Genomic DNA, 24,460 nt, shown 5'->3' with positions numbered 1-24,460 from the left:
GACCAGATATCATGTGTCCGGAATAGCATCGGCATACTCCTCCTTTGCTGGTGTAGTATACTTGGTGGTATATAGCACGGAGAATCTGATCACAGCTCACTGCATATTAGTACTACAACAAAAAAACTTGGTAGCTGTTTTAAGCACCAACTTGAACACGCGAACTTTTCAAATGGAGAGGCCAATACAGCCAGCGGACCAGACTGGACATTTTGACAGGCGCACCTCCCCCCTGGAGTTTATTGCTCAATCTACCGTAGACTGAGATCTCGGTTCACCTTATAGCCTAAGCCCTTGGCGGTGCAATGTGGTTCCGTTGGAGGTGTCACGGAGGGATTAATCTTGGTCAGATACTAGTCGACCGAAATGCCAGGGCGCCTGTCCTCTCTCGAGCTCTATATATAAAGGCACCCTGTAGTTCACTGACCTTCCTTTACACCGACATTATTAGACAGGCGTTATCATGGGCAACAATCACTCCTCTCCTGTGGTTCCCCATCAATCTCGCGAACAGCGTATCGGCATCAACACCAATCACAATCATTCCGCCCCTGTATCTCGCATCAATTTGAGATGCCACAAATCGCAGGCTTCACTGAGGAAATCAATATCCTCCCATGACACAATTTCGAGCGAGAAACCTGCGGCATCGCCCCATAATTATCATCCGAACGTCACTCATATATCCCCGACACTGACAACGTACACGCCCTTGACGCCCTCCATCTCGCGACAAGATGCTGAGGCACGCGCATATAATGCATTTCTCAAATCATTCCCGGAATACCAGAACACCTGGATACTTGACACTCTCCGAAGAACAGATTTCGCCAGATTGGATCGAACCGGCGAAACATATGTAGATTACATGGGTGGGGCACAACACCCCGAGAGCCTTGTTCGCGTTCACAGCGCATTCCTAACCGAAGCCGTCATGGGAAACACACATTCGGTCAGTAATAGGTATGGAGCTTCCATAAAGCGCTCGCCAATCATTGCTAATTCAAGTCGTAGCTCCAAATTGTCATCACAGCGCGCTGACGAGGCGCGGGATGCGGTTCTTTCATTCTTTCGAGCACCACCAGGGTACACCGTCGTATTTACAGCAAACGCAACAGCTGCATTAAAGCTTGTTGGGGAGGCGTATCCCTTCAGAACCAATAATGGCTATATCCTCGGTGCCGACTCTCATAATAGCGTCCATGGAATCCGAGAGTACGCTTCACGTCGCGGAGCTGAAGTCCACTACATACCATCAACTAGTACTGGAGGTTTCGTTCTATCTACTGCCAAGGTATGTCCTTGGCGCGTATATGCGCCCCAACTCCGCGTAATTAGCAGCTGAATACTGATTTCCGCGGTAGGATATCTTGAGTCAGCACAGACCACAAAACGGTTCCTCGCTTTTTGCCCTGACGGGCCTTTCCAATATTTCTAACGCAAAAAATTCACTCTCAATCATCGAATTCGCATCTTCACTCGGATACCACACACTTCTTGATGCTGCTGCGCTGGCACCATCATCCGTCATTTCTCTTTCGGAAACCCCTGTTGATGCTATGGCCATCAGCTTCTACAAAATGTTCGGTTACCCGACGGGCGTCGGGGCCCTCATTGTCAAGGAGTCGTTCTTAGGGATCTTGGAACGCCCATGGTTCGCTGGAGGAACCGTCGATGTCGTTCAGGTGCCTGGTTCGATTTTTACTAGAGCGAGCAATCTTCACGAACAGTTTGAGGTATGCTTCTCTCCCAATTTATGTGCTTTCAAATTTATTTACATTGCTAGGATGGAACCATCAATTACATGACGTTACCTGCGGTCACAGACGGTCTGCGATTTCTCTCGGCATATCTTCCATTCCTCCCTCTCCGCCTCTCATGTCTTACCCACTACCTTGCCACCTCACTCTCTCTATTGAGACACGATTCGTCCGGAACCCCTGTCGTCAATATTTTATCCAGGCTTCCTTCGAGAAGACTCAAGTCTGTTGGAGAACAGGGTGACACCGGGTCTACGATCTCTCTTATCTTCCTCTCGGCAAGTTTCAGCTCCCATTACTTTACTATTGTCATCTTAATAAACCTTGTCTGTAGCCTTCAGGAGAGATGATCCCCAACAGCTTTGTTGAACATGTTGCAGTGTCCCGGAACATTTCTCTTCGCACAGGCTGCATGTGCAATCCCGGGGGTGCAGCCACATTACTGGGTGTTCAAGACCAGATGGAGCGACTGTATCCAGGTGTTACGCTCAAAGACTTTGAGCGGGTCGTTGGCCGTGAGCTCGGTGTTGTGCGGATTAGTCTAGGACTCGCAAGCAATTTCCAGGATGTGTGGAAAATTGTGATGTTCGCTTCATCCTTGGCAGATAGCCGCACGCGACAGGCACTCTGGGATGCTTGGACAAACGTTCCTATCGGACAAGCTATGTAAGTACGCCAGCGTTACCACCGGATATCTGGGCATGCGGAAGAGAAAATCCCCATTGGAAAAATAGAGCCAACAAAAGCGGAGCATTTCTGGTTGGAACTTGTATATCTTTTTTCTTGGATATTTCTCGCACCCCATTTCGTCGCACATTCACGGCCCATCTCTTTCATCACGGATCACTTGTATAGCATAGCATCATCTCATTGTACTATTGTACGCGACTTTCTACATTTGTCCCTCGCTGGTCGGATCTCTTATTCTACGTCTTCTCATTGCTATCTTCCTTAGTGTAAGTACCATAATATCTGAATGATGGGACAACTCGCACACTCCCCTTATTAAGTTTGCAAACGCTCACATTTTCCGTCCCAGTGTCCTCACCGACCTCTTCACACAGTACTAAACTGCATCTTATCAGGACTTTCATGTAGTTTGACCATATATATGCGTGTGCTCTACCACGCCGCTCAAGGAATATCAATATTAGCTGTGCGTACAGTGATACAATTGCAAACACTTTGTGCTGTCCTTTCTGTTGTGTGGATCCCACTTCTTTATAGCTTCGAACCGGAGCATTCGTGCTTGGAACTGAAGAATGCTAGACAAAATAAAGCCATGCTGCGAACCTCGGGGTGAACATGGGCATCCGGCACAAGGTTATGTACTCGAGATAGCCTGGAAAGGTGATATGTTCAAGTTGAGATGCGGCAGGGCCCTAGCGGAAATGAAATCTGATGTGTTCTGAGCTTTATTCATCCTCTTCTTCGTCATCATCGTCATCGTCATCATCTGCCTCATCCTCGGAAACCTCCATGCCCGCTTCTCTCATCCGCTGCTTGTCCCGTCTGCGCTTCGTGGTTATGTCATCGAGGAGGACTAGAAGATCCTCCTGCTCCTTCTCGACCTCCCTCTTCTTGCCATCTGATATTTGCAATTCAGCCTCAAGCTCCGCAACATGCGTCTCTGAGTCAGCCAACTGTCGTTTATCATAGTAAGCAGCAGCGTCCTGATACATTCATGAACACTTACTCGAGCTTCGGTGGCTGATAGCTCCTTGAGACGAAGTTGCAATGCGTCAATCTCCTGTACCTGGGAGCGAATGACTTCTTTGAGAGAATTAATTAGCATTGCGGACTCTGCACTTGGACCTGTTGCCGTAAGTAAGTTAATGCGGCTGGTCATAGTCCTTGTCTTGCTACTGACCTGACGATGAAGCCAGAGTGCTAGGGTCCGCCGTCAGACCCCTCTGGATAGTATCTTTGAGGAATTCATTAGATCAACGACGGGTGACGGGAGAAACCTGGTAGCGCACGTTGATTTGACTTCCAGAAGTCGACAAAAGACCAGTCAAACCAGATTTCGCCTTCTTGTTCCGCGGGTGAAGTACCCGGGAGCGCTTTGGATGGATAAGGGAGCACCATGGACTCGGGGCCGATAGACTTGAACCAGTCGTGCTCTCGTACGCGGGTCATATGACCGACAAGCACATCTACGCCCAACCGAGAGATAATGGGATGGATAGTAGTGCTGTTGAATACGCGTATAAATATGCGTGTGAAACACAAAGGATGAAAGACACCTGCCGAGTGATCTCCCCCGGTTCCCGATTGAACTCATAACAGACGCCCAGGAGAAAGGCACACAGTCCAGGAATGAGGTTTTCCGACTCGGAAGTCTGATTAATAGGCTCCACTAGCTATGGGTTCCTGAGGTCTTGGAATTGTTCATGGAATCAGGTTGAAGACTCACTGTGCCCAGCCCGCCGGCTTCCAAGAATTCCCTCACGGCTTTAGGATCATCCCAGAGCCACTGTGCAAGCAGACAGATGTACCCGACAATCAATCTATTCCACTCACGTTCCTCACGGTCGTCCTCAGCCCTCGAACAAGATAGGAAGCACAATGAGAGATTCTCGGAAAAGAGGTGCAACAAACTCTGTGGGGCATCTTCCTCGTCCTCGTCCAGCGGTGTTGGTGCTGGAGTACTGTCTGCAGGAACAAAAAGTGGTCCCTGACTTAGGGTCTCTCCTGGAATGTTCGAAGAAGGCTTGATAGACCGAGCGGCAGTTTTTGCTCTTGGGGAGCCGGAGAGTAGGTGTGCAAAGAGGAGTGTCGCGAGATGAGTGGAGGTCACATTAGCGATGTTGAGAGGGGATGATGGGGAGAGGCAGAGAGAGTGCAGAAGGGGCGATATCATTGGAACCTCATTTGGTTCTGCAGATACAATCTGAGTCATTTTTTCCTGGCATGGAAGATGTCGCTTACGTTGGGGAGGAAGCATCCCTTGCACAATAGCCTGTCTGATGTCCTCTTTCCGCACAAAGTTCTATAGTGTATCAATGCTGACCCTTTCTGCCAGAGGATGAGGACGATGACGTACATCAAAAACAATTACAGCTGCACTCCTCAATTCGAGTCCCTCCTTGGCACGACTATCACTGTATAGTCCGTTGTACTCTCCGTGCAGTACGAGTTCTACAAGTGCATCAAGCGCGGACGCCGGTTCCAGTCTGTCCCATTCTTCCCCGCGTGTCTCAGGCACAGGCATATAGGGGGTCAAAATCACCTCCGAAAGCGGGAAAGTCAACGTGCTGGGAAGGAGATGGAGCGCCTGATGCACACATGCAATCAGATCTTGTATTGTGATATGCTTATAAAACGGACCTGAGTTTTGAGGGGCGTTGGTGCATTGGATGCGAGGGCTAGTTCGACAAAGCCTCGCACGAAAACGGATAATTCCTGACCCTGAAGATCCCATGAAACAAATGTAGGAAGGAAATTGGAATGTACTGACGCTGCCTTTAGACCCAACTAACATTCCCATAATACCAAGCACCAGTGACACATTTGCCACTTTTTGTGAGTCCCAAAATTGTAATGCAAACTCTTGTGGAGTTGCGTCTTGCAGGGAAAGGTTGGATGGTAAGAGCAAGAGGGAGCATAACAACGTTGGAAGAGACGTTTCGCGGAAGTAACTCTATCATAGAAGTTAATGGAAATGCGCATCAGGCGGGAAACATTAATCACCTGATTCGAGCTATTATACCGAAGAAGACTGTCGACACACCGAAGCGCGTCCTGAGAGATCACACCTCCCTCCAATCCGCCTTCGTGCGTAACAGTATTGAAGAGCTTTTCAAATGCACCTTCAAAGGCAAGCACCTTCTGTATATCAGGGCTTTGAGATATAAGCATTTGAATCATGATGATGCTTTCTGAAAGTGTATTGGCATTAGTGATGTAAATCAACAAGTCTTATGCTGGCCTAGGTAGACCTGCGTCGAATACTATTTTTTAAAAGCCCTGCTACAGGTGAGGCCTGTGAACTTAAGGATGAGCACGGCCACGCCAGGACTAAGTTATGTTCAACATCCAGCGTTGTCGAGACAGGACAGGTAGTATGAGCAGGTCTACCAGTGTACCACGAGTAGGACCAGATGCCCAGATGGAGTAGCTAAAATACACACCATTACGAATGATCTCGCGCTTATCCTCCAAGACGGCGATGACACTCGAGGCACCAGCCGGGGCTTTGAGGAAATATCCTTGAACCTGATTCCGGCGGTTCTGTAGTAGCACCGAGAGCAACTGCAGTGTCGCGTAACGGGTATAGAAGTGCGTGTCACCAAGGAGGGAGAACAAAATGTGAATTGCCTGTTCGTGTCCGATAACGTAGTCTGTGTGTTTTAATGCAAGATCCTTGGAATCGTCATCAGGTTCACAGAGCTGGGTAATAGTCTCGAGCACGGCCTTCGCAATTTCCGCATCTATTTCCGCATCATTCTGTAGGACTTCGAGGAGACCAGGAAGGGCCCTATCACCGACATCTTGCTTGCAATCACGAGCCAAACCCTTCAAAGCAAGGACAGCAGCGCGTCTATCCGCAAGGAGAGTAGAAGGAGACAACCGATCACTAAGTTTTGCGATCGTGTCCTGCGCAGACTGAGGAGCGCCTGTCGGACCACGAAGGGCGATGTATGTCTGTGATAAAAAATCCATGCGAGTCCAGCTTGACGCTTGAAGACCAGACTAGTACTTTGTGGTCGTGGTTCAGGCCTGCATTGCCACTGACACGTGGCCTTACTAATAGGCGGTTGAACTTCGCCTGAGCAGTTAGGCTTGACTCGGACTACAATGTTTAGACATTGTCCCACTCGACTCATTAAAATACTGCAGAGGGAACAACTGTTCTTCCTTCTATATGGTCTGACTATGGGAGGCTACACTCAATTCCCTCCCAAAACCTAAACGAGTCGTGATTGTCCTTCAGTCATAACTACTTAGTAGGTCATGATTCAGTCAACAATATGATTAATATTATGGATGATCGTGTCAATGATGACAGTCAGCCTTCATCTGACCTCGGCTTGGCGCTCCCGGAGGGGCGCTTGTGACCTAGTTTTGCGGCAACCGGGTGAGTATTATATTATATTTGTCGTTCTAGCACGATGAGAAGAAGACTGGAGTCATGGGTCTGGCAGGAAAATAATGTTGCTATCATAAACACTCCTGACAGGGCGGGTGTCCTAGCCGACCGTGTGTAAGCAGTTCCCAAGAGCTGGTGCTGATTTGTGTAAAGCCCTATGATATAGTATCCGACACTTCATACAGGTCTAATTTTTCTCTTTGCAGCCCAACTCGTATGCATCGGAACCGCACTCACGCAATCATCAACTTGTAAAAAGATCAGGAATAGGCAACTTCTGGACCTCTTCCGACGCACACGCGGGTGCAGAGGAAGTTGCATCATACTTCGAGTGTCATCTAATCCATATGAGAGACTGATAAAGCTGGCTTCACATGCCTTTGAAATCGCATCCCTTGCAACCATGGATCTTGTCTTCGTCACTACTGGTTTCGCAGCTCTAGTGATTGTCTATGCGGTGTACCGTCGATACTCTCATATTTCTTTGGCAGATGTTCCTGGCCCAGAGTCCGCATCCTTTATTATGGGTATCTTTATTCCTTTTTGCTGGATCCCTCCACTGCTGATGTGATCATCAGGAAATCTGAAAGAGCTCTACCAAGGTCAGGCAGCAGAGGCTGACTTCAAGTGGCAAGCTCAGTATGGGAACATCGTTCGCTTCAAGGGCTGTTTTGGCGTATGTAATGACACCCACACTTGCGCCATACATTTTTGATTCTCCGCCGATTCATAGGAAGACCAATTGATGATTTCCGACCCGGCCGCGCTGCAATATATATTCGTAAAGTCAAGCTATCGGTTTCCCAAACCACATGATCGCCGTGTCCTCTCCCAGTTGATGAATGGAAAGGGAATTCTCTGGGCGGATGGTAGGTTTTTGGCCACGAGATTATGTAAAACATGGAATGATCTGTATTTAATTCTTCAAGGTGATGATCACAAACGACACCGAAAAGTAATGCTCCCTGGATTTGGTGGACCAGAGTCCAAAGCTTTCTTGTTATTATTCAAGAGCTGCGCAGAGTCTGTGGGCATCAAAGTCACTCAATACCGTCCACACCCATCAATGACGTAAAATCTCACAGATGAGCAACAAATGGATGGACATCATCAGTAATTCCAAGGAGCAGTCAGTAGTGTTCGATATTCCTGCCTGGATGTCCCGCGCAACCTTGGATGCTATCGGGGAAGGTACATGCTATGCAGGGTACACGATTACCTTTGTCTCATCTTGTTTTCAGCTGCTTTCGATTTCCGCTTCAACTCCATGGACAATAATGAAAACGCTCTTGCGCGCTCATACAGGAATATAATGTCAGTCTTGTCTTTTACCAGGCATCTGGTTTTCCCTTAACTTATCTGAATTGAATGCGTTTTCGTGGCAATAGGTCTGACGTATTCGGATCTCCGTCGGACCGGCAGATACTCTTTCAGGGGATTTCAAAGTATATCCCACCTCGGATTCTCGAATATGTCAGGGAGATGGGCAAAAGCCCACGTATCTTGCGCATGCGTGAGACAGGCAGCATAGCAACATCTGTTGCAAAGCAATTGGTGAAAGACAAGGCAGAGATGTTATTGCAGGGCGAGGGCAGCAGAGATGTCTTAAGCTTGCTTGGTGGGTGGTCGGTCTCAACAGCCTCATTTGGATATGGTCATCTGATTAAAGCATAGTCAAAGCCAATATGGATGCAGACGCAAAGGTGAAGTTAACGGAAGACGAGCTGTTTGCTCAGATGCGGTGGGTCCGTTCCGTGTGTTGTAATTGCACAGCCTACCGATCACGGATCAATATAATCATACACAGTACTATCCTTCTAGCAGGTCATGAGACAACCTCGAACACTGTCAGTTGGGCGCTTCTCGAGCTTGCCAAGCATCCTGAGATCCAATCCCGCCTCCGGGCAGAGATTTGGAAAACAGAAGCCACTGTACACGTACGCGGGGACGTCAACTTCACAATTGCTGATTTCGACGCTATGCCGTACACTACCGCTGTGATGAAAGTGCGTGACGTCATGCAAACAATATTCATGCTATCATAACGTTGCGCTTGCCGTTGCAGGAAGTTCTGAGATTTTGTTGCGTCATATATCATGCACACCGATTCGCTAGCCAAGATGACGTACTTCCGTTGTCCAAGCCAATCACCACGCGATCCGGGGACGTCATCCGTGAGCTGCCGGTTCCGAAGGGTACCCGAATTGTTGCATCAATTGCAGCGTACAATCGGTAGGAGGCTCCACATAGCACCGACGTCTTTTCCTCTGACGTGCGCTCATATTGGTCAGAAACAAGGAGCTCTGGGGCGAGGATGCACACGTGTTTAATCCGGATAGATGGCTTAATGGCACAGCGAAGGAGAAAAAGGCCACGTCAATAGGAGTGTACTCCAATCTGTAAGCATTGATCTCCACTCTTACAACGCGCATGAACCCCAATTTGTTGTAGAATGACATTCCTTGGAGGAGTGAGGTCTTGTATCGGATGGCGCTTCGCGTGAGTTTTACAAAGTTATCCGGCAGAGGTGGAGTAAAGCCTAATATGAACTTTTTATCCAGGGTGATCGAATTTCAAGCATTTCTTACGGAGATAGTTGGAAAGTTTGAGTTCGCGCTTACTGAACAATCCGAACGGGTTCGGCGAGAGGCTTGCTTGGTGATGGCTCCAACAGTAGAAGGCGATGTTGAGAGCGGGAGTCAACTGCCGTTGAGGGTTTCATTGGCACCACGCATCGACAAGGGGTACTAAGCGTCATATGCGCCGAGATGCCAGTGGCTGTTTCCTAATGTGCCTGCAAGTAGTTTTCTTGGATGGTTATCTTCGCGGCAACTACTCGGTATAAGTAGGTAATCATGTAGATGATCCGATTGGAGACTGTCACGCGCTAAGCTGCGCCTAGAACTTGGCTCCTGAAGGGCCTCAAGTTACAGGAACTGAATGTGAATATTTTTATCTACATATAGCATAGCTTGGGTGGAATTCCAGAGTGGTCTGTCGGACATTGATGTGGGGCTTGCTGAGGCCGCTGAGCTGCGGACCTTAACATACCTTATCTGATAAGTCTGCAACCCTTGATGCATTGATGACCCAGCAATGAGGACAGTTACATACCTTATCTGATAAGCTTGCGACTTTATGCCAGCAAAATATGGTACATATGCCACACGGTCTTAAAGTGAACAACTGATGTCAGCTAGTTGGAGTATAAGAATTGAAGACCGAAACACTCTCACTGCAGTAAACGTCGAACATAACTGAGCGATCAGCGCAGTGAAACTTACGGTGAGAATTGCCAAGAAGGTCGGGTGGGCAGCGATTGGAGCGGATAGTGCCTTGACGAGTCAGGAATGACTAAGTTGTTCGGAATACGTACAGAAGTATGGCCGCATCGGAACCATAAACCTTGGTTCGCCGCGAGGCCGGATTGTACACGCTCCAGCAATGAATATTTGAATGGCCAGCACCACAAGCACCATGAACGATTGGAGCCAGCAACATATAATATTGGTACTTACCGGAACGGCTGTCAGCCGCATTCCGCGGTTGTGATGGGGTGAGAACAAGGAGAGGCTAGACAACGTACGCGCGGAAGCTGCTGTGTACCGTGACGTACCTACATTCCATGGGCATGCGGCAAAGGTGCCACAGAAAACGACCAATTTGGACTCGAAATACGTGAACATTGAAGACTTCAGGGAGACGATCGGGGCTATATAGAAACAGCCGAATTCCGAAGAGACTTGGTGAATTAACGTGTTCCGACTGTGCCAGTGGACGTTCAGGCGCCTGCAAGATCTAGAACATTTCAGGGTGACCACGAAGTTAACGTTGATCCTGCGGAGACTGATGCCGATCGATCCAGAATTAATGTTGGAGTGACCGCGAAAATGAACCCGCGTCCGTCATGAAAATTTGGTTCATGTTGAAAGGCATCGCCTCCAACGCCTCAGGCTCCCATTTATTTACTCACACATATCGCCATGCTGTCCTATGCAGGATCCCAAGCAATTCGATTTATACACAAACTGCACCTAAAATTACAATCAGACCCTCCAGATTAATCACGTCCCTCTTTAAAAACCAGTTGGATTCGTACCTTGCTGATCAGAACCTCGTTATTCCCCTCTTCTAGACTTGCTTTCAACTTTGCTTTTGAGCAACTCATGGAGGGAATTCGCCTTGATACGGCTTTTAACTCCCCCTCTCCACTATCAGACGTCCTCTACCAAGAACTCAGATCGACCGTTCGCGGGGAGGCATACCGGAGAGATGATCCCAGGTATGTATTCTAAGATCATTCCCTGATACCTCTCACGGGCTGCATTGTAGTTTTCTTGAATATTCTCGAATGTTCAACGGCGACATCAAAATTTCTGCTTTGGCTGTCGTGTGTCCCCTTGATGCTCCGGACGTCAGCCAGTAAGTTCCCAACTCTCAGACCTATCAGATATTCAATTCATCTCTACAGAGTCATCTTGTTTTGCAGAAAGCATTCATTGTCCGCTTCTGCTAAGGCCGGAGGCTATGGCACCGCTGGCTGGGCTGTCGGAGGCGACATTATCATCGACCTATGCAAGATCACTGACATTGACATTGAACCCCCCGCTGCCGATGGCTCTTTTACCAGTATTCGAGACATGCCTTCTCTTGGCAGCAAAGGGAAAGTCAAAGCTGGTCCACCACTTCTAGATAGACCTGCTACTGCGTCTAGCAGTAAGCGAAGAAGGGAAGACGACAACGAGCTGAGGTCTTACGACCTGGCATCTGCAAACGTCGCAGATTTTCTTCACCCAGGAGGATCATCCGCCCCATTCGCCGATCGTCCTCCCGTCACTCGACGAAGGTTAGAATTCGCAGCTCCCGTCCTGGAGACCCCGCGGTTGTCCACCTATTCTGCGACGTCGAGCAGTAATTCCAACCCTAACACGATGCTCTTATCCTCTAACTCCCTTGACTCTTCTATTGCCATGGTTTCTAGCCCCTTGGCTTTTAATCTTCCATCCATAGACGGTGTCACTACCGCTGTTACCCCACCTTCTCCGATGCCAGATACCCGTTCGAATCTGCCCCCTTCTTCATCCTCATTGGGTGATCCATTTTCCTATCTAGACGATCCGCCCAGCAGACCTGTCGCCTCGACTTCTCGGCTTGCCCAGTCCATGCCCAACGCATTGTTTGCTACGCCGAGTTTCCTCGAGTCTCCGACTAACATTCTGACCTATGCAACGCCCATCTACTCTCACGCATTCATGACCTTTGGTGCAGGAAAGAGACAGAAGGAGATCGATCAGTTCTCCGCGGCAAACCCTCTAGAAGCGATGTCACTCGCTGGCGGACGCGGCGCTGTCCCATACCACGTCCCATTGTAAGCCTTTTTCTTTCCTTGGATTTTTATCCCCATTTACTTAGCGGACCAGTGCGGCTCATCCCGTTGGTTCGGCAATCATGATCTTGGGAGGCTTTGGATTTCTGGGCCGTCTACACGGCTTGAGCAGTGACAACTTGGTAGAAGCAGAAGTTGTTTTGGCTGACGGTCAAATCGTGGTGGTCAGCCACAACGAACACCCAGGTACGTATCGTACATGTAATATTATTCACCTGGTCTTGACTGAGATCTAGATTTGTGGTGGGCATTGCGCGGTGCTGGCCCGGCCTTTGGTATCGTTACACGCTACAAAGCCAGAGCTTATCCAGTCCCCGTTGTCTTCGCGGGTAATCTTATCTAGTGAGTACTGACTCTTGTCGAATTGAATCAGAATTTCATACTGCTGTTCACAGCCGTTTTCATCGCGCAACTGCACCATCATTAGTCAAGCACTTTCGCGATTGCGTCAAGGGTGCTCCTCGGGAATTGTATGCCAATGTTCTTCTTACGGCTGGCCCTGCAGGGCAGGATTCCCTAGTTGTTATCCAGATGTGCTACGTTGGTCCCAAGGTGAAGGGTCAGGAGTTCTTACAGGCCATTTCATCGTGGGACGGCGAACGGTGTCTTCTCAACGAGGTTGATGAGAAGTCCTTCCTTCATCAACAAGACAGTGTTGCACAGGTTCTCCGAGGGAAAGGTGAGCAATAAAGTTAATTGAATCAACATGCGTCTTCTGAGATGTCTGCTACTAATAGCAGGAAACAAGTGGTTCATACGATCTGCGCTTATCAGCTCGCTTCCGGACGACATCGTGAATAAGACGGTTCTTCAATTTGCGGACACGCCTGTTGGCTGCAGTACGTATTTTTTGTCCCGTCCTCGTTTTCGATCCCTCATTGGTTCATCTTGGACACAGCATGGTTGTTCGAACTGGCTGGCGGTGCGCTTGGCGATTTTGAGGATAATTGTATACCGAAGGCACAACGTCAGGCTTCCTTTACTGTTGCCGCGTTGCATCAGTGGGATATTGATTTCCAAGATCCGCGCTGTGTCCATTCCGCGGAGGAGGTAGATATTTTTTATATGTTGTTTGATCATATCATATACTCATGCGCCATGTTCATTAGTGGATAGCGGAAACTTTGGCACCAGTGACGCTCGGTGGCCCATTGCCAAGCGTATGCGTTTCCTCCGTACCCGCATCTGATTTTTTTCATTCACATCACCGACAGTTCTTGGGCAGACAGGAGCCCCCTGGTCGGGTCATTGCTTGCTATGGCGAGAACTGGGCCAGGCTGCGTGATGTGAAAAAGAAGTATGACCCTGACAACTTCTTCAGGAACTCATTCTGGCCACTAAATGCAGAGGGGGAGATCATTGAACCCGATGAGCATGAACCTCCGCATATCCAGTTTTGAGCCAAATTGAGTGCTTCTCGTTCCGTTATTTAACTAGATACCTGGATTAGTTACGCCTGCAGGATCTAGGGCTAAGGGATTGTTGCATGTTTGTACACTGTACGTTTTTTGGGCTTTGGGGCATCCGGATACGGTGATTCAGACTGGGTATATATCTTAGCTATGTAGTTTTTGGTTAGTCTCTAGACACGACGCTTGGGTGCATGTATTTTATGTCACTGCTATCATTTGTTTTCTCGGACTATGATTTGTTCTCTCGGAAATGGGCATCACCATCATTTTATTTCTCCAGATTTAAACCGAGCGATTTCATGAGGAATATTGCGTTAATAATTCAGACTGGTAAATGCCGTGCCCCACAGGCGGTACTGTCGTATTCTTTCATGAAACCATAATTCAGCGCCCATGCATGATCGATCTGATCCACTGCAGCATGAGCTTGTCTAGCTAAGGATTAAGTACTCCGTCGTGCACAACCACTAGTCATGCATGCACGGTGATACCAGTTCAGCGACATCACTACCATAAAGGGAAATCCTGGTACCGCATTACTTCCTTTTCGATACATCTGCTCCCGCAAATCTCCGAGGCTCAACCGCGCCAGCCAGTCCAAAGTGTGCGATTGGTACACTTCGTACAAGCGACAGACCTGTATGTCACTTAATACAAGTCCGTGCATGAGACTAGGTTTACACATACTCCTATCAGCCTTGTTACTCGGTAGACCCTTGTTTGGGTGATGTTCGATACATGCTTCTACAATTATTGTGACAAAGTTGTGCTTCCTGGTGGTCCCTTGTGTGAATGATGAACTTAGATACATATCCGGGACCCCTGGTCTTGTTACCCTATTGTGCGGTAATTGTAGGCTCCGTTTGATCACGATAAGGCTTTCAGATGATGCGGGGGGGGTGCAGAAGGCTACTGAAAGTTAGAAGACAGAGAGAAAAGTGGGAATTTTCATGCACAAGGTAGCAGCAGTGCACGAGGGGAAAGGAAGAAACAGAAAAAAAACTTACCGTAGGATTGAGTGCGGGGATGCTACTAGTAGGCAGCCCAATGCAAGGAAGAGTCTCTGCCAGTACTGCCGCAGTGAGTAGTACTCGATATTAAGAGGAAAATAGTAAAGAAAAGGACTTACAATTGGGGCGGCGGCGGAGCAACATCAGCCAGAACATAGCGGGAAAGAGGTGACGACGGTGTGGTACTTATGATACGAGGACAGTCATTCACAACATATCTATTGCTATGTCTTGCATACATGCAAGCTCATGCATACCGTACCTTCTACCATTCTGTTCGGGGTTTGTAATCCATATAAGGCAATCATCAGTAAACCGATGAGACCTTGATATTGTACCCGTGCGAATTATAGAAGGGCAGAATTCTGCTCCTGCTAAATATCGCCATTTATACTATAAGAAATTTGATTTGTAGATACATCGCCTGCAAAGCTACAGTAACATGAGCGGTTCACGACAAGGTTATGATGTTCCTCATTTGCAGCCGACGAGGGATAGTAGCTTACATATGCCAAATATTTTGCGCATTGTCATTTTACCTTAATTACACTTTGCACCACAAGCTCATCCAAGGCAATCTCGTGGGAGGTACCTTTGGCACTCGTCAACGAATGTATAATGACGTGAGATTTCATAACAAAGTCTTGATTTGCGGCCATGAAGACCAACGATGCACGACAGCGCACTCCTCTTCACCCCTTTGAATATTCTTGTTTTGCTTAGTCTATGTCTTGAATTAAAACATTATCCAGGACCTTATAGTGGGAAGCGCCTTTGGCAATCAACAACGCGAGTACAGTAGCATTCAACTTTGCATCAAAATTGTGACGTTCAGCCATCACCGCACAGAAGAACAGTATGCAAAACGGTTGGAATGATTTCAAACCCTGGCCTTGGAGAAGGTATTTTTCGCATCTTCTCAGGCTTGATTAGTAGAACGACGATGAGGACTAGGAGTCCGCTGAAAATAAATTTTCACATGTTCATGGGTGCGTAGTAAGATATGAGTAGAAAGAGACGTAGTAGTTGTTGCATATTATTCAAAGCTTCATTATCCCTCTCGCTCGCCTGTATCACTAATCACAACTTCCTCTGGTGTTAGAAAGACACGAGGTCATCGTCCTCGTCGATACCGTCCTCAATATCTTCCATCTCTTGGTCATCCGGATCACCAATGATCTCGTCATCGTTGCACTCCGCTTGGTCTTCTTCACTGTCATCATCATCTTCCTCCCCTCCGGGTCCTCCTTCATCGTTGTCATCACCTCCACCCATTTCGCTGTCGCCCTCACAGAGCCGAACCTCGTCGGCATTGTCCGGGCAATCCATGAGGTCCGCGTTGATAGAATCCCTTGTCATCTCACGCAGCACAGTGGGATGTCCAATCCCATAGGGTGTGTACCGCATGAACATATCGCGGTCGACAAATCTAAGGGTTCGCTAGCTCGAGTAAGGACAGCAGGATGGGAGATTGCACTTACATGCCAACGTAGTATGCCTCCCAATCATCTAATTGGGCATCTTGACGTGCGAACGACTTTCCATGGCGAAGGGAGGTTGTTCCACGCCCAGAAACGAAAGCTGGAATTAGATGAGCGCCTCGGATAACTTGGCCGGGATCTAAAAACCCGAAGGCATCGCGATCAGATTCATCGACAAAAGCAAGCTTTGGGAGTCGAGCGCGGTGCGTCCCTGACCGGTGGTCGACCAAGCGTGCTAGCCATCTAACATAAAGAACATCAATTTTGTGCTTTTTGATCATGCCTTCAACGTTGATCAATGCATCCATGTGGTAGATGCCCAGGACGCGGGCATACCAATATGGATGATTCGGCTTCGTTTCCCCAGAGAGTACCATGATGTCGGAGTGCGTCCGAGGATTTATGGTATCATACTCTCGCCTAAGATCGTAAGTCGTGTAGTGGACCTATGAAGTTGAAGGATCATACACTAGCAAAATTTTACAACATATATGGCGTACCTGCATTGTTTGAACAGAGTACAGTCTATTGTCTGAGATGATGACCGAGTTGCGCTCGTCATCTGAGAAGGTATGGTCGCAATAACCAACATCTAACTTCTGAAGCCGGTATAAGATATGGTCCTTAAGTTTCGGTATGAACATCTGCACGTTATGGTGAGCCGAGATGAACAACGGGGAGAGCGGCACTTACTGCTAAAGCTGGGTCGTTTTCGTTATCTCGAAGGAAACTGAAGATATGCAATGGAGTATTGAAGCTAAGCTTCGGTATATAGTGGTGGCCATTGAACCCTGCCGGCGACTCGACCTGTACCTGCTCGCAGCTGTGACCTTTCTGTGTCACTCGTCGAAGGACACGACGACGACGCTCGTGCTTAGCCAGCTGAGCCGGTGTATCTAGTTTATTAGTCAATGGATAGAAAGCTTTCAGTGCCCTATGCGCCAACTCTCCCTGGCCCAAAATCAGATTGAAATCGGAAGACACTTAGCAAAGAGTCACATACAATTTGCGAAGTAAACGAGTCTATCGTTCCAAAGAGACGGATCGATTGTAGATAATCTCCCATGGCGTGAAATTTGTAAGTATGCAGATTGAATTTTTTGACCCTTTGGCCGCCACTCGCCGGATCTCGATTGTTGGAATCTGTTCGCGCAGCCTTACGTTCGCGAGCAGCCTTTTCCTTTGGTAATTCAACTGTGGTGAAAACAGCACAGGTAAAATCCCGGAAGTTGCGCAACTGGAAAGAGAGCCTCTTGAATGTGGCATCCAGAACTGACAAGGTAGTTTCGGAATGGATCCTTAGTTTGGCGAGGGCGTGCCATTGGGCAAACCTGTACAACAGGGACTGTATGATTGCGTCGTGGTCTCCTGGGAACAGCCCTTCGAAGGCCGGCATAGCGCACTGGATAGAATATCAATGATGCATAGCGGCAAGTTAACCAGCAAGACAAACCTGCAAAATGTCCTCGAAGTCGCGCGCTGCGAGTTTTTTCATTTCGGAGGTGTTGTTCGCAAATTTGCGAATGACTCCATTGCCATACGACGGAATTTGACGAAATCTATATTTAATACAATCACTTTCAAATCAGTGAGGAGAATGGTGTGACAAACCTGGTATCGAGAAGTGTAACCAGGTCGTTACCCCCGGGAAGCGCGTACAGTAGCCGGATAAGATGGGTAAATAATGCTTTCCATGTACCCAGCTCGCATTCGTGCATAAAATCGACCACAAGCATGCGAAATGTGTCGAATCCTAGTGGCCCGAGTTTTTCTACAAATGCGTTCTAGTCGAAATTTAGGTATCAATTGAAGGAAATTTATTCCGAAGGCACTCACCACAGTTGGCACCCATGACCCTTCTCCAAGTGTGGCCTGTACCTTTGAGCCGTCGACAGTATTTCCCTCGCGATAGATAAATGCGCGGGCATTGGTTACCTTCACCAGACAGTAAATTCGAAGATTAGTGAGGCGATCTTGCATATCTTTAAACAGGCCCAGGAGATCGAACGAGGATTTCGGCATGAGACAGCGTGGACATGGGCAAGCGCCCATGTCTTTGATTGTCGCTATTAAAACCCTGAGACATTGATTAGTGTTTGAGTAAGGAAACGAAAAAGTGCTCACTTCTCTGGATAATCAGCCGAGTAAGTGAAGATGCGCGGAAAGACTCTTCTCAATATGCCATCCGGACATCGGAGTATAATTCCATGGCGGTATGCCTCGAGGAAGTCCGCGTCCAATAAATGTTTCCAACATGCCTGAAATAAGTCCCGCCGACAATGCGCATGAAGGGTTGCCATCCCGCTTTTCGATATCCTAGGTAAGGTGCCGAAGACATCCTTGATACTATCCGGGAGCTTAAAGTCCAACATCAGAGAGACACAACTATACGGGAGGCAATTGACTTACGGAAGGTAAGAATCCAACGAGATGACATGCACCAGATTGAGGTGCCGAGCGCGCATACTTCGTTAAATTTCCGAAGTACAAATAAAGCGGCCACGCTTTAGCCGTTCCGAAGGCTGCGAGATGAGTGGCATCTGAAAAGAACATTAGTCCAGCAATGACACGCTCGAGTGAGCAACCGGGTTCTTTCGGCTGCCTCTGCAGGTCGTCCTGAGCTTCAAGCCACGAGTCGGAGGTGTAAAGCTCGTCGAATACGCGTTCTTGATGGTCATCTAAAGGGTCCTTCCACAGGCGCTTGAAAGGAAGAAGGTGGAATGCGCTGGCTTGGATGTCTGCGAACGCGGAACGAATCACGCCCACAAGCGGCCGGTAATGAAAGCCCGGAATGCTAAATGACGTGGATGAGTCGTCTTTCGACCTCGTCGGTATGTCGAGGGTTATATCTGTCTCCAACCAGTCATCAGGAAAAGTGACAGCACCCTTCCCTCTGTTGTCGTCCAACACGCGCAAACTCTTCCTCGCTGAAAATCCATCCAGGTCCCTGAGGTTGAAGTCCTGTGCTTGAATCACGTCCTTAACGAGGCGCGTTACTTCAGCCTCCGATTTTTGATGACTCCCAGAGTTCATCCATGACATAAGGCGGTAGATTGTCATGTTAGGGAAAGGATAAGGCGGCTCAGAGACACCGGAAAATGGATCAGACGTCTCAGTATTATGCACATCGGCCACTGGACAGGAGTGAGCTAGTTGTGAAGACGGAATAAATTTATCGGGCTCGAACGAGGGCCGCCTTGGGTATTGTCGACAAAGGCCGACCACGTTAAATGCTGTTTGGAGAGAATCGCGTAGCGTAAGAAGGACTCTCTGGATTCTGCGCTGTGGTGGATTCTGCGCTTCAGTTACGGGAGGAGGATCATTCCCAGAAGAATCAGAAGGGTTGATATCTTCATCTGCAGGTAGCCGATCCTCGAAACTTCTTGGGGGTAGCCGCCTAACCGTCCGTCGCGAAGAATGTTGACCTGGGTCTGCTAATGATTTATGAGTACTATAGCACAGATAAGAAATGTCACGGAGATGCGCACCTGGTATAGCATGATCTCGCTCAGTCATATCCGAGTCCTCCATTGCAATAACATCCAAGGCGTCTGGGGTACTATCATGATAACCAACGGTACCGACTGAATCATTGGTAGGCTCATGTTGCGTCCGTAACGCCCTAGGTTCGCAAGAAGCTATAGGCTTCACGCAGCGGCCACGGTCATTTGTGAGTCGAATCGGTTCGAGCTATTGGATGATAGATTGGAAGGTTGGGATCCGATTATGAGTTTTGTGGGCAATAACTAGTACTAGTGGTGTCTTACATTAGGGGTCCTAGATGTGAGCTGCGGAATTGGCTTTTGCAATGCTTCAATCAACCCTCTCGCCCGGTCCCGCCTTCTCTGCGTGGCTAACGTACTTGCCTTCTGGTAATGCTTGCACGTAGAGCGATGCCTACTAAGTCCCCGAAAATCTGTGTCCCTCGTCCAAGAGCAGCGTGATGCGCCGCAGGACACCATTGACAATACCAAGATAACGAAAAGAATCCAATGTGATCGTCGCATTCCACCGAGGCTGCGACGATAGTTTGAAAGATACCATCATCTATGCCGCGCGTTCAAGATTCGTACGTCCTCATTAGGCATTTCCATATTTGCCAGACCAAGATGTTCATTTTCGTAGTCACATCGACGAGTACATGTAGTCAACAACAGATAGTACGTAGGATATCAAGATAAAGTAACGATCAGAAATAAGTAGCAGAATGTCAGAGACTACGGTCCTTGGATCACTCGTAGTAGGGTGATCAATAGCACCGGCACATCGCTCTGGGCTGGTAATCCGGCATCACACAAGATGCCTTCTGAAAGCTCTGTGACCATGCATCTTCTTCGCCCTTCAGAATGGTCAGGAAATGGGTGTACTGGCGGACTCTGTGCTGGGCGGCAAGATAGTTGGCTAACACCGTGTGAGCGGTGCACTTGAGTAACATATCCTGCTCGTCGTCTTCCACCTCGATTCCGTCGAGTGTCATCCTACACAAACTCTGTTCCGTCACTACGTAGCCTGCCTCCTGAAGTCTCTGCGCCCACGCATCTTCATCGCGCTGAAGGAGTGTCACAAATTGCGTGTATTGGCGGACCCGACTCTTTGCTGCCAGGTAGCTTGAATGAACGGTGTCGATACTGTACATGGCGAACAGCTTATCTTGCTCATCGTTATCTGTGTTGATTGTGTCGAGCGACAACTTACACACACTCAGTGTTCGCCGTAAATTAAAACAAGGAAATCCTCGTACTATGTATATCCGCTCCTCAAGCTTGTGACCAGCATATATTATGTTTGAAAGATGTTCGGACTTGGCAGAATTGCTTGAGCTGCCTTCATGAAGAGAGCACTCAAAATTGTAGGGAATTGGCGATAGGGTTGAAATTGGAGATGTTAACATTGCGGGAACCTGAAAGCAACTCAGTACTCGAGGTTTGAAAGCAGACGCATACCCTATGTATTTTTGATGAGATTTTTGATCGGAGTATTCGGTGTTTTAAATTGCCTCTTCCTATTCAAAAATTCATACCGTCACGGTTGCGATTACTAGTGTTCAGCGAGGTTGGGGGAGATGCCAGCGCGTGGCGTTGCCGCTTCCATCACTTGGCTGAGAGGGCTCGTCAATACGAGTACTTGGCATCGATATCTCACTTACTAGTAAGTGCCACAGGGGTTGATGCTATCCTGCTATTACATGTGGATATATTTGGCAATGCCAAATAAGGGCGTCAAATCGAGATTCGAACCGCTTCATTTCAAGCTCCGAGAAGACTCCGACTGATCTGAATCATCATTGAATGTTGTACAGACAGTCCGAGTCACTACTGTACGAGTAGGCATGGTAGTACTACTAATCCTCGACAAAATGAATGTAAGAGATCCACATTTCGGTAAAGATCTTGTCCGACTCCTTCTTGTCCGAAACCTTTTTGCCTCCACCTTCAGGTTGGAGGCTAACACCTGGCATTACCGTGACTGTAGCAGCTGATGACCGGTCTGTCCCGCCGGCCACCAATGTAGGTGATGCAGAGGGTATGACGAGTAGAGTTGGAGGCGGTGGTGGTGGCGGCGGCGGCGGAGGAGGAGGAGGAGGAGGTGGTGGTGGTGGTGGTGGTGGTGGTGGTGGATGCGGTGGTGGAGGAGGGGCGGGAGCGGGAGCGGTATGAGAAGGTAGCGGTGGAGGTAGCGACACGGATGGGGTATTTGATGGCACTTGGTGTGACGAAGAGCCGACGGGTGGCTGCGGAGACAAATGTTGGTGCTGGTAATAAAAAAACGGCACGTTTTCCTCCGCCGCTGCTACATACGCCTGCCTCACAGACCGCTGCGCCCTAGACGCACAACCGGGATCGTAGGATTTGAATTCGCGACCTTTGTCATTGTTGTTGTTATTGCGTTCTATAGTCATAGTAAGTTCACGTTGATGATGACTCGGGTCATTCAGAAGGGGGAAAACGTACGTGGGGGCATGTCTGAGTCCTATTACCCATAAGCCGTACGAACGAGGGCGGCAGCGAGTAGGTTCGAGTGCAATTGTTAGTCCAAGGACATGAGGGGTATTTAAAACTTACCGCGACAGTTAACTTACATATTACAACACATGTTCGAACCTTGAGGTCGTTGTGTCACAGAACATTCTATTGAAATTTAATGAGCGTGCGCAGGGCTTGCGACACGATGCTCCCTGGCCTGATGGATGGTGCTAAATCGAGAATTCAATGACACTTACCTACCGAATAGACTCTCGGCTAGAGCCTCGAGTGCGGAAATACAAGAACCAGGGTGCGACTCGGAGACCTCCAGCTCCAACCCTGGGGTTCTTGATATGGAGGGTTTTAAAGACCTCGGGTTGTTCCTCGCTGGGCAATGACCCCGCGAAGATCTGCGGGTATGAGGGCACAACAGACAATTGTGTATCTACTTCCGTTCCATTGAAAGAACGCCTGGCGTTGAAGGTCATGGCGCTCGTCTTGTCAAACATCCTGCTTTGTGGGGTCACTGAGAGATGGTCGTTCGAGGGCCTCTGCTAGGACGCGATGTGCGTTTTTCTTCAAATGCAAGTGTAAAAGGGGGTCAGGTAGAATTGTGGTAAATTTTCTATCAGGCAAAGTCAAATGAAAAGTATGCTAACTCACATTTATGTTCTGTCGAAAATTCCTCAGTGGTGACGCCGAGATAGTGTCAGAGACTCGTGAAGAACGAGAGTGAACAAGAAATCTACATGCAACGTCAGAATGCCGCGATGGGCGGCTCGGGAAGAACGAGAGTGGACGAGAATACTTAGTACATGGGTCAGAGCGACGTAATTCACGAGGAAGACTCGGGAAGAACAACTGAAACTTCGAATGGACGTTTAACACGTATGATGAAGTTTCAGTTAATAGTAGTTAAACCCATGAGTACCCACCATATTAATAACACAGCAAGTCACTCTTCATCACGTGACCGTATGGTGATATGTGAATGAGCCTGTTGCTCATGCCATGCAAGGCCTCTTAAAAGCTGGTCAAAAGGCATGCATGCTTCATAAGGCTTTACTGTATGCTTTGAGCTTTTTTAAACAGTCAGTACTAGTCAGTGATCATACATATTCAGATCAGTGAAAATATTGGTGAGTGTGCACGTGCTGCCGTTCCTGGCGATGATCGTTATCATTTGTAATCTTGATCATCTCTTTCCACGACTTCTCTATACTCCAAGCTTGTCAGAGCTCGCCACACGAAGTCAATAGTCACCACCCAGCACCTAACAACCATGCCTACCCTAGTGGCTCAGCATGAAAAAAAAAACTTACCACAGCTCTTTCATTCCCAAACACCCCTACAAACTCTATGAAACCAGAACCAACTCTGCTCCACAGACAACTTCTGCCAACCACAAGACAAACCTCATCAAAGTTGACAAGCCAGCATCCTCAAAAGATAGCACTGAAAAAAGAGGTGTTACCAAATCATCCGTTGGGAAAGAGGAGACACCAGAAAGCACACCAGTTACAGCTCATGCCTCCACAGATTCCAGTCCATTGCATGATGTCTGCCAGCGGCCCATTCATTATGATCCATCTACCAGTATGTCAACGAGAATTAAGTGGTTAATTAACAATATTCTGACTGAGTTGAAGATATGATACGGAAAGTATTGAGTTATGTATCCAATCCAGCTTTACACAAGAATCGCATGGTATGTTTCCTCATGTTCGATCCTGTGTTCGTGTGCTTACTCAATATCACAGGAATTCCGCGGTGTGGGAGCGCGGGGAATTCGGATCAATCGAAGAGATTTTTGAGCGCAACTTCCCGATTTTCGACCAAGCCCAGGCAAGCTATTTGTAGCTAACGCTTTCGGGCAATACTAAATCTGTCCAGGCTGACTTACGAACGCAACACCCATATACTCATCGTCGACATGCCCACCGTTCTCCACGAAGCATCGTTCGACGTGGTGAAGGATGCCATCATCAAAAGTATCGACGCCCTTCCGTATGATCGCGACATCATTTTTACGACAACCAACATGAATTGGCCGCTAAAAGTCAAGGGCGCATCGATCACAGCTGATGTGATCGTCTCAATCACTGCAATGGATCTACCAGCAAAAGTCGTTCTGGTTCCCTTCCTTGCTGAATGCGCTCTCTCGGAGAAAGATGAGCATGTATTTGGAAAAGTTGAAAAAGTTGTTTTGGCGCGTCCAGACATTAAGTGCGCGGTTGTTGTTTTAGTACGGGAGGATACAGACTACGCCGCTCCCGATGACGATTCCATCGCATCAACGGTCCTACGTGGCGGCACTAAGGCTAGCAGTGACCCGCGCCTCCTCACTCAAGAAGAT

The 24,460-nt window shown here is 48.3% G+C and overlaps 6 protein-coding genes across 6 annotated transcripts; 4 read left to right on the top strand and 2 right to left on the bottom strand.

Moving 5' to 3' along the window:
- The first annotated feature begins 255 nt into the window (after nucleotides 1-255).
- DEU56DRAFT_773286 (PLP-dependent transferase) lies at nucleotides 256-2,766 on the top strand. Its single transcript, XM_041351557.1, has 5 exons — nucleotides 256-963; nucleotides 1,015-1,294; nucleotides 1,365-1,736; nucleotides 1,787-2,038; nucleotides 2,095-2,766. The coding sequence occupies exons 1-5, from the start codon at nucleotides 464-466 to the stop codon at nucleotides 2,428-2,430; spliced, it is 1,740 nt and encodes a 579-aa protein (XP_041213612.1). The 5' UTR covers nucleotides 256-463; the 3' UTR covers nucleotides 2,431-2,766.
- Nucleotides 2,767-2,862: 96 nt separating this feature from the next.
- DEU56DRAFT_773283 (p115 like vesicle tethering protein) lies at nucleotides 2,863-6,550 on the bottom strand. Its single transcript, XM_041351556.1, has 12 exons — nucleotides 5,894-6,550; nucleotides 5,454-5,641; nucleotides 5,221-5,403; nucleotides 5,091-5,171; nucleotides 4,807-5,037; nucleotides 4,692-4,752; nucleotides 4,177-4,640; nucleotides 4,011-4,123; nucleotides 3,740-3,954; nucleotides 3,631-3,684; nucleotides 3,457-3,575; nucleotides 2,863-3,403 (listed from the first exon to the last, which is right to left on the bottom strand). Exons 1-12 carry the CDS (start codon nucleotides 6,423-6,425, stop codon nucleotides 3,176-3,178), a joined length of 2,469 nt encoding a protein of 822 aa, XP_041213611.1. The 5' UTR covers nucleotides 6,426-6,550; the 3' UTR covers nucleotides 2,863-3,175.
- A 484-nt stretch (nucleotides 6,551-7,034) lies between these two features.
- On the top strand, nucleotides 7,035-9,969 carry DEU56DRAFT_773275 (cytochrome P450). Its single transcript, XM_041351555.1, has 13 exons — nucleotides 7,035-7,379; nucleotides 7,431-7,528; nucleotides 7,586-7,721; nucleotides 7,782-7,879; nucleotides 7,938-8,043; nucleotides 8,094-8,166; nucleotides 8,241-8,470; nucleotides 8,527-8,593; nucleotides 8,660-8,858; nucleotides 8,918-9,084; nucleotides 9,144-9,251; nucleotides 9,304-9,351; nucleotides 9,414-9,969. The coding sequence occupies exons 1-13, from the start codon at nucleotides 7,256-7,258 to the stop codon at nucleotides 9,601-9,603; spliced, it is 1,644 nt and encodes a 547-aa protein (XP_041213610.1). The 5' UTR covers nucleotides 7,035-7,255; the 3' UTR covers nucleotides 9,604-9,969.
- A 1,049-nt stretch (nucleotides 9,970-11,018) lies between these two features.
- DEU56DRAFT_726886 (uncharacterized protein) lies at nucleotides 11,019-13,638 on the top strand (the record flags this gene model as incomplete). The annotated part of the gene is made up of 10 exons (XM_041347946.1): nucleotides 11,019-11,134; nucleotides 11,185-11,274; nucleotides 11,324-12,220; nucleotides 12,273-12,424; nucleotides 12,469-12,580; nucleotides 12,634-12,917; nucleotides 12,976-13,077; nucleotides 13,137-13,288; nucleotides 13,348-13,398; nucleotides 13,453-13,638. 10 exons carry the CDS (start codon nucleotides 11,019-11,021, stop codon nucleotides 13,636-13,638), a joined length of 2,142 nt encoding a protein of 713 aa, XP_041213609.1.
- Nucleotides 13,639-14,243: 605 nt separating this feature from the next.
- On the bottom strand, nucleotides 14,244-14,889 carry DEU56DRAFT_773232 (uncharacterized protein). The gene is made up of 3 exons (XM_041351554.1): nucleotides 14,780-14,889; nucleotides 14,338-14,722; nucleotides 14,244-14,287 (listed from the first exon to the last, which is right to left on the bottom strand). Exons 1-2 carry the CDS (start codon nucleotides 14,814-14,816, stop codon nucleotides 14,532-14,534), a joined length of 228 nt encoding a protein of 75 aa, XP_041213608.1. The 5' UTR covers nucleotides 14,817-14,889; the 3' UTR covers nucleotides 14,244-14,287; nucleotides 14,338-14,531.
- Nucleotides 14,890-23,115: 8,226 nt separating this feature from the next.
- On the top strand, nucleotides 23,116-24,403 carry DEU56DRAFT_751753 (uncharacterized protein; the record flags this gene model as incomplete). Its single annotated transcript, XM_041349584.1, has 6 exons — nucleotides 23,116-23,195; nucleotides 23,228-23,243; nucleotides 23,493-23,700; nucleotides 23,776-23,812; nucleotides 23,865-23,960; nucleotides 23,998-24,403. Coding segments are annotated over 6 exons (843 nt in total), but the record flags the coding sequence as incomplete, so codon positions are not given.
- Nucleotides 24,404-24,460: the final 57 nt, after the last annotated feature.

This window comes from Suillus clintonianus, assembly GCF_016758775.1.
Source record: "Suillus clintonianus strain FC179 chromosome Unknown DEU56scaffold_6, whole genome shotgun sequence".
Classification (NCBI taxonomy): Eukaryota; Fungi; Basidiomycota; class Agaricomycetes; order Boletales; family Suillaceae; genus Suillus; species Suillus clintonianus.
Note: the sequence above shows the minus strand (reverse complement) of the source record. Positions and strands in the feature narration are given on the sequence as shown.

Bases quoted from the DNA above. Each gene is read 5' to 3' on its own strand.
- DEU56DRAFT_773286 (XM_041351557.1), top strand. From the start codon at position 464: ATGGGCAACAATCACTCCTCTCCTGTGGTTCCCCATCAATCTCGCGAA. The intron at 964-1,014 runs GTATGGAGCTTC...TTCAAGTCGTAG, and splicing joins ACACATTCGGTCAGTAATAG to CTCCAAATTGTCATCACAGC. The intron at 2,039-2,094 runs GCAAGTTTCAGC...CCTTGTCTGTAG, and splicing joins TCTCTCTTATCTTCCTCTCG to CCTTCAGGAGAGATGATCCC.
- DEU56DRAFT_773283 (XM_041351556.1), bottom strand. From the start codon at position 6,425: ATGGATTTTTTATCACAGACATACATCGCCCTTCGTGGTCCGACAGGC. The intron at 3,955-4,010 runs GCAGGTGTCTTT...CGTATTCAACAG, and splicing joins GAACCGGGGGAGATCACTCG to CACTACTATCCATCCCATTA. The intron at 3,404-3,456 runs GTAAGTGTTCAT...GATAAACGACAG, and splicing joins TATCAGCCACCGAAGCTCGA to TTGGCTGACTCAGAGACGCA.
- DEU56DRAFT_773275 (XM_041351555.1), top strand. From the start codon at position 7,256: ATGGATCTTGTCTTCGTCACTACTGGTTTCGCAGCTCTAGTGATTGTC. The intron at 7,380-7,430 runs GTATCTTTATTC...TGTGATCATCAG, and splicing joins GTCCGCATCCTTTATTATGG to GAAATCTGAAAGAGCTCTAC. The intron at 8,167-8,240 runs GTCAGTCTTGTC...TCGTGGCAATAG, and splicing joins CGCTCATACAGGAATATAAT to GTCTGACGTATTCGGATCTC.
- DEU56DRAFT_773232 (XM_041351554.1), bottom strand. From the start codon at position 14,816: ATGTTCTGGCTGATGTTGCTCCGCCGCCGCCCCAATT. The intron at 14,723-14,779 runs GTAAGTCCTTTT...TCACTGCGGCAG, and splicing joins GCTCCGCCGCCGCCCCAATT to TACTGGCAGAGACTCTTCCT.